General features: G+C 41.5%; 2 protein-coding genes across 4 annotated transcripts in view; both read left to right on the top strand.

Annotated features, from left to right (window-relative positions):
• The window catches only part of LOC115554999 (regulator of G-protein signaling 13), a 3,300-nt gene extending 708 nt beyond the window's left edge, over positions 1 to 2,592 (top strand). The window contains exons 2-5 of one of the 2 annotated variants that reach the window (XM_030371679.1): positions 271 to 330; positions 654 to 715; positions 872 to 1,038; positions 1,213 to 2,592. In XM_030371679.1, coding sequence (XP_030227539.1) covers positions 271 to 330; positions 654 to 715; positions 872 to 1,038; positions 1,213 to 1,404 — 481 coding nt within the window. In that variant the 3' untranslated portion in view covers positions 1,405 to 2,592. Of the gene's footprint in view, positions 1 to 270; positions 331 to 650; positions 716 to 871; positions 1,039 to 1,212 lie in introns of both variants that reach the window. The other variant, XM_030371678.1, reaches the window with a different exon arrangement.
• Positions 2,593 to 4,205: 1,613 nt separating this feature from the next.
• Positions 4,206 to 10,656, top strand: LOC115555001 (regulator of G-protein signaling 2). 2 transcript variants are annotated; one of them, XM_030371681.1, is made up of 5 exons: positions 4,206 to 4,711; positions 7,935 to 8,024; positions 8,358 to 8,419; positions 8,641 to 8,807; positions 8,971 to 10,656. In XM_030371681.1, exons 2-5 carry the CDS (start codon positions 7,972 to 7,974, stop codon positions 9,157 to 9,159), a joined length of 471 nt encoding a protein of 156 aa, XP_030227541.1. In that variant the 5' UTR covers positions 4,206 to 4,711; positions 7,935 to 7,971; the 3' UTR covers positions 9,160 to 10,656. The 2 variants fall into 2 exon arrangements, with proteins under 2 accessions (XP_030227541.1, XP_030227540.1); XM_030371680.1 differs by lacking the exon at positions 4,206 to 4,711 and adding an exon at positions 6,992 to 7,804.
• The last annotated feature ends 510 nt before the right edge of the window (positions 10,657 to 11,166 follow it).

Raw genomic sequence — 11,166 nt, 5'->3', positions numbered from 1 at the left:
CCTGATAAAGGAACAGGAGACCTGGATGCACCCAAAAGAAAACAGAACAATGTATCAGTGGATTTATACTCCTAAAATACAGCAACTAACCCGGATACTTTCAGTCTTACCTGCTGAAAATAGTGCAAAGAAAATAATCTTATCTGTCCTCACTATGCCCCGCGTTCCCCTTTGTAATTACTAAATGCCCGACATACTTCCCTTGAAACTAAATATACAGCAGCAAATCCAGGAAGGATATATATTAATATAATTCTTATCTCTACACAGTGGAAAGAACTTTATGTGCCGACTGCAGTGCATGTTCTCACACACGTCGAGCTCCGAGAGGTAAAGAGACTTATTGACTGTTTTGCATACATTTCAGTGTGAAAAAAAAGCCAGCGGGAGCCTATGATTTCCTTCTATGGTATTTTGTAAAGATTCAAATTAACTAGTGACACTATGTTTGCTTTGGCATGGAATGCATACACACACACTGTCATACTCAGAACATTGACTAAACCTATCTAAATCTGCCGTTTTATTTATATATCTAGAGTATCATCCCTTATTAGAAGGTTATGGTGACATGAATTCTCATGCTGTCGGGACTACATTTTGAGGCCAAACGTGATTCTACAACTTTCTAATCCAACATTCTCCCCCAGCAGGCTAAGTTTAGAGGATACCCAACAATGGTCACAGTCACTGGAAAGGCTCCTGGAATCTAAATGTAGGTTTAGTTTCTATGGGGACTAAATACTTACTTGTGAGAATTCCCAATTTTGGAGGGAACCCCATATTTCTATAAAAAAAAAAATATATATATAGAATGTCTTGAAGTTTTGTTTTAACGATTCATCTTGGGTCCTTGCGTGAATTCCTGCAGATGGGCTGGCTACTTTCCGAACTTTCCTCAAATCGGAATTCAGTGACGAGAATATTGAGTTTTGGCTCACCTGTGAAGACTACAAAAAGATCAAGTCTTCCTTCCGAATGTCTTCTAGGGCCAAGAAGATCTACGAGCAGTTCATTAGAGCTGAATCTCCGAAGGAGGTAACAGTGGTGAAATCTCGTAACCAAAAGTTTTTCACAAAAATGTTCGTAAATAGATATGGTCACGTTTCAGTCCAAGCTTCTCTTATTTCCCATTTTCTAACCCTTCCACCCCAAACATTGTCTCCAAAGGGCCTTGTCCTTCCATTGCGCTAACAGTCTCTCTGCTCCTAGATCAACATCGACCACCACACCCGGGAGCAGATCAAGAGGAGCGTCAAGGCTCCCACGTTGTATTGCTTTGACGACGCCCAGAAGATTGTGTACGGACTGATGGAGAGGGACTCCTACCCACGTTTCCTCCGCTCAGACTTTTATAAAACGCTCCTGGAGAACCTTACTGCCGACGCCACCGCCAAGGTGTGATACAACGGCAACAAGGAGGAGGTGGAGGGGGGAGGGTCGCAGGATGGAGGGGGGGGGGGGAGAGTGACAATAATACAACAACAAAAAAAGGCCGGAAACGAAAGGAGACATCCTAAACTGGAAAGGTGTTGTGCTCGGTGAAAAGGCTTTTTGGGGTGTGAGATGGAGGGGGTCCTTGCAAATCATTGGAGGCCTCGGAGTGACCACGAGCAGTCCACAAGCAGACCGCCAGTCATCCACAAGTAGAGACCCCCCTGTTAAAAGTTGAAAGACTGTCATCTAAAAGGCAGCTACGTGCCGAGGCCCAGCCCCTAGAAGTCCCCCACCCTCCCTCAGCACCCTTTGTTGCACCTGCCACAATTTCCAAGCAGCTTTTGTAGAATGCTCGTGATAGCCATCAAGCCTGCCGTCTGTGTATTTGAACTTGGTCTGACTGATGAATGAATTACCAAGGCAAGGCACCGCAGCTCCTTCATGCAGCTGTGACCGCCACAAACACACGCACACACACAAACAGTGCTTGCACAAGCCACTACAGAGGTGTTTCCTGTGCAGATAAAGATAGAGGATGTAAGATGTAATGGTCACACTTTGTGAGCAAGTGTGTGTGTGTGTGTGTCTGTGTGTGTGTCTGTGTGTTTGTGTGTGTGTGTGTGTGTGTGTGTGTGTGTGTGTGTGTGTGTGTGTGTGTGTGTGTGTGTGTATCAATTTAAGTATTACCCTTTAGGGACCGCATCCACCATTGCTGTGTGAGCTTTTCTGTGGAGACTTTGATATTTTGCGCTCGCACAGCAGAAACAGACCAACCACGTGAGCAATGCTGTTTTTGTTGTGACGTAGAGGGTGTCTTCCCGGCCACTTAGGAGTAGTTGTTTTTTACCTTGGAAAAAGTTAGAGATGAGTTGCGGCCGAAGTGAAATGATGTGATTAAAATGACTCTAGAATCTAGATGTTTTACATAGCATATGTTTGAAGTATAACCTCCATATGTGGTTTCTTATCTGCTTAAAAAGCATGTTGTTTGAATGTAACATTAGATTAACTTATGAGTTAACAGATGATTTATTTATTTTGAGAAGTCACTGTTTTGAGTGCAAGTTTGCTGTAGATGATATGCTTGTAAAATATAACAACCCAATAGGAATAGGATGTGATTAATTTATTGAAATAAATAGATGATTGTTTTGATAGAGCTTCAACACTAACAGCCAACAAGACCAGACCCGACGAGACCTGGCCTGATCCGGCCCGACCCGATCCGATCAGACCAAACCCGACCCGGTCCAACCCGACCCAACCAGACCCGTTCAACCTGATGTCTTGCGTCAACAACCTCTCTAATGCTGCTTCTTCGGAGTTGATCATTTTGTAGATGAAAGTACTTTTCAACATTTAGTCTGTATGTTCCACCAGTACTCAGTGAAGCTCGATTTTCCAATCCCATGGCCGAAAGCTTGATGCACTAAGCGCTCAATTGTATACAGTTAACTTAAGAACAACTTGTCCAACAGTGTCGCAGCAGGATCAGACGCTTCAAATGCCTTGGCAGAGCACGTTGAGGGAAATGCTCGGAGCACCTGTGGCTTCCTGAGCAATTGTTTATTTTCTACTTTTTTATTTTTGCATCAACAATTAACCCTGTCAAAATCCACTGTCAAAATCCGATGTAGTCATGGTTGGACTTTTTGAAAGATCTTCGTTGACGGCGTTGCTGACCCACACCTAAAGTTGAACAAATTGTAACTTTTAAGTGCGGTTCAATTACGCCCAAAAAACTCCTTCATACTTTCTTCATAGTTGCACAGCAGCTCACAATTAATTATGTCATTTCAAATACCATGCAGTGTAAGGCTTGCATGAAATAAAGTTTTGCGCTGGGTCGAGAGCATAAAACGCATTGAAAACTGCAACAAAAAGGTTCAGGTTCTTCTTGTAATTGGTCTTTTCAAAGCCTCCAACGTTCCTGTAGGTCGTATGTATTGTTATGCCTCTTTTGCTCCTGATGCTCACTCTTGTGACTTTTGTTTGGACCGGACAAAGTGGTCTCTTTCCTATTCCTGCCACTTTGCTGCCGTTTTGTCCAGACATTGAAGCTACAGGAATCTACAATGTTCTTGAAACGGCCACTTTATTTATAAGACATAGTACATATTTACAGCTAACACTGAAAGGTCAATGACAATCAAATAGAAAATGCATTTGTTGGTTTGCTGTTCGTACCAGTTCTGCGCTCCCTCATAGCTTGATAGTTATTTTAACCATTGCAGTTAGCGTACGTTTCCGTCTTTTGAGTGTGTATTTCGCTGTCTGCTCACTTGGTCTCCCTGTGCCACAGGATTTTTACTTGCCCATCTGCCTGCCTGCCTTTTCATCTCTCTGCCTGCCGCTCAGCATTCTGTCACTGGCTTCCCAGCTATTTTCTGCGGCAAACCTCTCTGGTCCTCCAAATTGCACCAGTTCCTCGCCTCCCATTACCCCTCTGCCTCTGCCTCTGTCAGAATTTCCTGTCATCCATCTTCATTCCCTAGAATTCTGACAATAAGCTGTTCCTTATTCACTCAAACTCTTGAATCTGTGTCAGCGTTTGGAGTTTTCCTGAGTTCATCGTAACAGAAAGTGTATTTTATTTTATTAAATCATTGTGTCTTTGAGAGGCTTATTAACTTGACGCCTGCATACATACGCTGATAAAAGAAACCTCGAACTGATAACTTACAATTACCTGAAATAGGCATAGCTTTTCTGCTAATTGTGTAGTTTTTTATTTTTTCTGTAAACCATATTCATCTGTACTATGAGCAAAAATACCAAGTGGATGATTTCATTGGATTGTTTTGCTGCTTGCACATGCACTTATATAATCTTTGACTTATGCTTAAATATCTTAATTTGGGAATATCTTGCTTGCTACCATAATTCATACCCTGTCATTGCTGGATTCATACACATTTATGTGGGTGCATCTTTCAGGGTCACAAAGGGATAGACTTGGAAACGTTGATCCACAGTAAAGAAGCTTAGAGAACAAAGAAAACAATGAACCAAAACGGAATGTTCCCTCTGACAGGTGACAGAGACCGACTGGGACCACACTAGAGCTTGACCCATGACACAAACAATGTTTCGACAAATCAGAGGAACTGAAACCAAAAAAAGGGAAATGTTTACGTCTGTGTTTTCTACAGACACCTTATGGTGTCATAGAGGAGAGGAGAGGTTGAAAGTATTATTCTGGCTATCAAAATAACAGGAGCAGATGCTGGCTTGCTCAAACTAAATTTACCCATGCAAAGAAATCCCTTTTAAGGTCAGTAAAACAACTTCCCAAACAAAAGCGTCTTCAAACTGCTCGCGTGTTGCTCCTTCTTCAATGGCAGCCAAGTGAATTTTTGCGATAAGGCTCTAAATGTTTTTTGGTTTATTTGTTTTTGTACTTTCACTCCCCCTACAGTGCAATTCTAGTTGTTCCTCAAACAAACAAATGAGCATGGTTGTACATGGGCATGCTAATTTGCTCCTCAACGTGATCCTAAATAGAGGCCCCAGGCGCCAGTTGTGCCTTCATTCAAAGCATTGCTGGTTATAAATACTGAAGCAAGCTACTCCACTGCAGGGCACAGGGAACCCCAGCTCTTTACAATGTGCCCCACGGTAACGTCTGGGCCCTCAATTTGTTTTGTCTTTAAGGGAAATTACTTTATATTAAAGTAACTTAATATGGGAGAGAGAGAGAGAGAGAGAGAGAGAGAGAGAGAGAGAGAGAGAGAGAGAGAGAGAGAGAGAGAGAGAGAGAGAGAGAGAGAGAGAGAGAGAGAGAGAGACCTGTATCCCTGTTGGAGAGAGTAAGAAGGATGATAAATAACGACAGGGAAAAATAGATTTATATATGTAATAACTTAACTCTGTTACTACAGATGTAAAGTTGCTGCTGTCTCTGGCGCACTATATTTATTGTGCATTGTACCTGTTAATAATAATAGAATACAATAAACTAAAATTGAATAATTAATAATGAATGTATAAATACAAATATTAAGTGTGTTTGTGTGGTTGTGGATATTATAAAGGATAAACGATATAGGACTTATGTAAGGGATAAACTTTGATAGGCTAGCCTAGATTGTTTATTGGTTAACTACAACATGTCAATGGGCATTAGCTTATGTTGCCTGAGTCCTTTGATTTACATATCTACTCGAACTGCAAAATAACATTTCACTGCACAAAACGTGAATTGTTAATTTGTGATGCAAGTGGATTTAAGACCAAAGCACTGTTATATTGCTACAACCATGCAGATATGTGGGTGCCTGAGCGGACACACAATGATTTAGATTGCTCTAAATGCAATACAGATGTTCTATAGACTTTAAGTGGTTGAGTGAGCTTATGGTAGATCATTCTCCACTGCTACACAGTGTGTGGTACTGGCTTGTTAGAATACCACAGCAATTTAAATCAGAATGAAATAATGCTAACTTAAGTTAATATGCACCTCATATGGTGTATCTATGTCATTACAATATAGTAAACAATATTCATTGTTTTTTTATATACATATATATCAATCTATCAAAATAATGTTTTCATAGTGGTTTTGTTCTCTTCCTTCTTCCTCCATACTTCATGCTTCATGTTAAAGACATTATTGATAACTACCAACCAGAGATCGCTTGAGCATGCCTTTCACTCGCTCTGTGCCTGTAACGTGTGTGTGTGTGTGTGTGTGTGTGTGCGTGTGTGTGTGTGTGTGTGTGTTTTTGTGTGTGTGTTTGTGTGTGTGATGGTTGATGCTCATAGAAAAAGAGACAAACTCTTCTAGCAGTGCTGGGAATCACCAGTCTCTACGTAAGGCCTTCGTGGATGGACTGCCAGCTGCCTCAGTGGAAACTTGGCTCAGCCTCTCGTCCGCTTCCAAATAGACAGATGCTTACAAGCCGTGGGTTTCACATCATAATAAACACTTTACTCAAACACCAGGGGTTTTCTCTTACGTATTTACTGCATGGCCCTTGCCTGAGCACGGGATCAAAACGCACAAGCCCAGATAGTGTCTGACGCATTCGAGCTGGACTGTTCGGTAATGTACGATAGAACACCATGTGATAACTAGCCGGGAAGAGGGCCTATGATACACCCTTCACCTGATACTGTTTAGTTTTCAGGAATGAGAGTAGAACTGTACAGTGTGTTTGATTCTTGTTGACTTGCAGCAATGAGCCAGATCCAGCATATTCCATGGTGGGAAAGGGGGCTGTGGGGAGACATATTTACTACTTAAGGCTCAGAAACCGATGTCCACTTACAGGAAACAAAACATTGTACGTTTTGGGAAAAATAAGTACGCCACGTTATATGTTTTTGTATGTTGGATAACTATTTTTGGAACAATGTTGTAAAGTTGTTTGGGAACAATGTTTTAGGATGTTCTTTTCGCATTATATAATGGCCAGCCAGCCCTACAGGTTTGCTCCAGGTGAGCACAAGCAAGAAAGTGTGTGTCAGGATAAGATGAAGAAATTGTAATAATAAACGGAAGTTGTTGCATCATGACATAGTCATATCCTAAAACTTCTTTATTACAAAATCAACTCTTTACTAAGCATGAATAATTCAATGACGGGTTAAGACAAAAGTGTTGAGTCAGAAAAAGGGAACATTAAGAGTATAATTTCAGGTCAGAACACTAATATATTCAGGAGTTTATGCTCTGTTTTAGATTCCATACCAGTTGTTTTGAGTAAAACGTAATTAGCAAACATGGTTATTAACTTTATGAGAGCAAACAGCCACTTGATACATTTCAGTTTACAGTACAGTGAGTTGTTTTTAGTAAGTAAGAACACATGTGTTTATTTGAATTTGAACATTTAGTACAAATGGACAGGCGGTAACTAAATGGACCACATATCAGAAGACAAAAAAGCAAAAAAATGAAAATGAAAATGTCCCACGTGCCTCTGGAGTAGCTGTTTCCCCCTCCCTCGGGATGAAGGAGGATACTGAATGGCGACGTCAGTTTTCCTTGACCTTAGTTTTAAAAATGGAAGCGAGCAACTCAATGATACTCAGACAGGGAGGGAATGTTTATCCGTTGTCAGCCTATCAGGGCCCGGGGCTCTTTGAGGCATACCCGGGGCGAGTCAATATTTACACAGCGTTAGCCAATCAGCGCTTACGACTGTCACTCTAGACCCTCCCCCCCTTTGCCTGCCCTACTGTCCGGATTGTACTTAATGGGAAGCTATAAAGCAGGCTGACAGGTCATGAGTGAGAAAGAGAGAATAGCAACGTTAGCAAAAGAACGAAAAATCAAGACCGTGTAGCACCAAGGAGCAATGATACACATGGATTGGCAAGCCAAAAGTTTCAACATACTGTTAGAGACTATGGAGAAAAAGTGAGTGGTTACTTTATCTTTGTATAAACTGCATTGGCAATGTGGAAAAGTTATATTATTTGACATTGTTTTACAAACTTACAATAATAATAAACATATTAATAATGCTGATGCTTTTTTTGTTCTTCAGAAAACAATGGAAAATCCCCAAGGGAATCTTTTTCAAGATGAGTCCTAACCAGTCCAAAGCCAAAGGAGTGATGAAAAGCAAATCTCACAGGTAAAGCCAAGGAGCGTCTCTCTATTGCCCAATCATCACGAGTCTCCACCTGCATTACTCTTTATAGACTTTACTCGTGACAAATGAAGAAAGTATGTTGTGCAGTCTGAAACCTGAACAAAAAATTATCATTGCAGTAGTGTTTTGTGATTTTAAACAACAAACACCTATATTCTATCTATAGTTTTTTCCCTTGACATGCTGATTAGTGATTAGTGTCACATAATAGCTATTCAAAATATCTTTCAGTCTAATTTTAGCTTCAATTTGACTTGAAAGACTTGAGGAAGATAGGCATGAGGAAGCTCATGACGTATGTCTATTCTCCCTCAGGCCAACTGTGGATGACGTGCATCAATGGGCCCGGTCACTTGACAAGCTACTCGCTCATAAATGTGAGTATTATTGTAGGCGCATGATTGGATGAAATGGTTTCAAAGGTCACACTTTCTTCCGAGGGCTATTTTTAGGAAACATTGATGATCATGAACGGAGACTAAAGAAAATGTAGAAACAAGAAAATAGCGACCTGCACTTATATTACCTTTGCATGCCTTTTATGACAGTTCGGTTTTAAAATGCCCTCTCTCTCCCTCTTTGTTCTCCCCTTCTGCAGATGGTAAAGCCGTCTATTGTGTTTTCCTGAAGTCCGAGTTCTGTGAAGAGAACATAGAGTTTTGGACGGCCTGCGAGGATTTCAAGACAAGCAAATCAAAATGGGAAATGGCATTCAAGGCGAAACACATTGCTGAGGAGTTTGTCAAAAGTAATGCACCCAAAGAGGTATTAACCCATTCAATAAGACCCAAATATGAGGCAGTATTTGATGACGATGTTTGAGTGGGTGACCTTGAGTGAGGTGACCCTGACACAATTTGACCATATATTAACAAGAGTTTGAGAAAAAAAAGGTCTGGTTAATCTCCCTATCTTCCTCGGTTTGCAGATCAACCTGGACTACGCCACCAAGAATGGCATTCTGCAGAGTCTGGCAGAACCCAGCGGTAGCACTTTTGTGGCTGCTCAGAGGAAGGTGTACAGCCTGATGGAAAATAACTCCTACCCCCGCTTCCTCCTCTCTGACCTGTACCGAGACCTGCTGCTGGACGTCAAGACACAGGGCAAGAGGAACTAGCTGGCTGCCTGCTGGGAGCCCCAGCTTTCCGCCGCTACCACTGGGACCTGATGTTGTTGAGTTTGATGTTCAATTCCAGACACTGGCATAACAGACTCTGATGCAAATCCAAGTTAGGAGCAACACACGAACCAGCGGACGATAAAAAAAATGACTAAGAAGCTACATTGCATGCTGGGATGTTTTTGTCACCAGTGAAAGAAGTCAAGGGTTATGTTGCTGTTGTGCTAGCGTCAATACGTCATCGGCATGAAAATGGTAAAGACAGCAATGTGAAGCTGTTTATTGCCTACATTGTGGAGGACACAATTGCAATGATGCTCAAACTTTTGGTTTCTGAATGATGAATGTATGCGTAGAGACACTGTCCATTCATATTTGAACGTTGTTACTTTTGCCTTTCTCTTCTGGCAATGTAAAGGTTTAAAAATGTTAACTATTGACAAAAGTCAACTAACTTATTATTTGAATTGCCAGTTGTCATTTACATGGGTGTCTGTGACCCCATATGCCTATTTTATACAATATTACTAAAAGTTTTAATAGATGTGACATTGTGCCAGGGGGCAGCCGGGTTGCTCAATGAAAGATATTATTTTATTTCCTCTGCGGTTAAACAGGAATTTCTGCTCAAATGAATAGTTTTTTACAAATCAATTGATGACTTATTTACTTTCAAACCTTTAAAGATGCTAAATGTATGATTTAATAGCAATCATTTTGATTGTTATTCGTGAGAAATGCTTGAAGATTATCTGTGGTGGTACACTGCACCCATGCCTCTGTATGAGACAGATTTTAGACCACTCCTAGCTCATATTTGATTGGTTTGGGGAAATCCATCTTGGTTTATCAGAGTCAAATGCAACACTTCGCGATGGCGAGCAATAGAGGGGCCTTTTTTTTCCAGTTGCTTATTTTCACAGGAACAAGTTGTAAGAGGATAGGAAACATCAGGCACACTACACGACACCAAATCTAAATCTGCCGTGCTTACACACACACACACTTCTTGACCAAACATTAGTAACAGTCGAACACTGTCTTTTTGCTGTGGCTCTGAACCCTATAGTATACGTAGAGTTGGTGCAGACAGGAGGTGAGAGGAAGCGGAAGCAGGGCTGCAGCGGCCCGAAGGAGAGCAGTGTTATGGTGTGTGACACCCCTCGGTCGCTCTGAGCTCATCGTAGAGGGGGTGAGCAGGCCAGGGCACCATCATCTATCTCCCAAATAAACCTGACGCCTTTTCTGTGGGACATTGCACGAGTGCAATATCGCCCCCTTGTGGTGCAGTACACAGAGGCAGGCTCTCCACCCAACTACACCCCCGCAGTTGTCAACCATGGCCACCTCGCTACTGCTTTTAAGGTCCATCAAAAGAACATGGTATAATATTACAAAGGTGATTTGACAGGTGATTTGAGTTGTTCAGTAATATTTTACAGAACTAATAAAAGTAGGCCTGCTGCAACTATATAAACACGTTTCTCTCTGCTATGTACAGCCTGTTCTAATTTCACCACTCAAGTGTCGCTGGTTGCCATGGGAAACTTAGCAACATCGCCGCAAATTTGAGTAAAGGCAGTACGAGAGGTGCGTATGTAAACACGAGACAAAAATAGAACCAGCCACTGTTTTAGTTTGTGGACTACACATCTAGACTACGGTACACTAAGATGTGCTATATGCAGTAAATACACAACAAGACTAGCAGGTTCCCCTAGAGTTATTTAAAGCCATAGAGAGATAGCAATCTTCACAGTCTTCAGCACGAGTTATTTTCCGAGCTTTTCAATAATATCCAGCAGTCAGAGCTTTTGTTGAGCTTTTTTTTTTGCTGTCCGCATTTAATCCAATGGTACAAAGAGAGACCATGCACAGAATCGCTGGTCTGTCTTTACATGAAAGAAGGCAATTTCCTGAAAGAAAACACCATTACATGATGTCCATGTGTGGGGTCTAGGTATCCACCGTTTGCATATTTTCTACAAGTACCTATCCTAAGGG

The sequence above is a fragment of the Gadus morhua genome, chromosome 12 (assembly GCF_902167405.1).
Source record: "Gadus morhua chromosome 12, gadMor3.0, whole genome shotgun sequence".
NCBI lineage: Eukaryota > Metazoa > Chordata > Actinopteri > Gadiformes > Gadidae > Gadus > Gadus morhua.
Note: the sequence above shows the minus strand (reverse complement) of the source record. Positions and strands in the feature narration are given on the sequence as shown.

Coding starts and splice junctions, on each gene's coding strand:
- LOC115555001 (XM_030371680.1), top strand. CDS start 7,743: ATGATACACATGGATTGGCAAGCCAAAAGTTTCAACATACTGTTAGAG. Junction 7,805..7,934: donor TTAGAGACTATGGAGAAAAA/GTGAGTGGTTAC, acceptor TTTGTTCTTCAG/AAAACAATGGAAAATCCCCA. Junction 8,808..8,970: donor AAAGTAATGCACCCAAAGAG/GTATTAACCCAT, acceptor CTCGGTTTGCAG/ATCAACCTGGACTACGCCAC.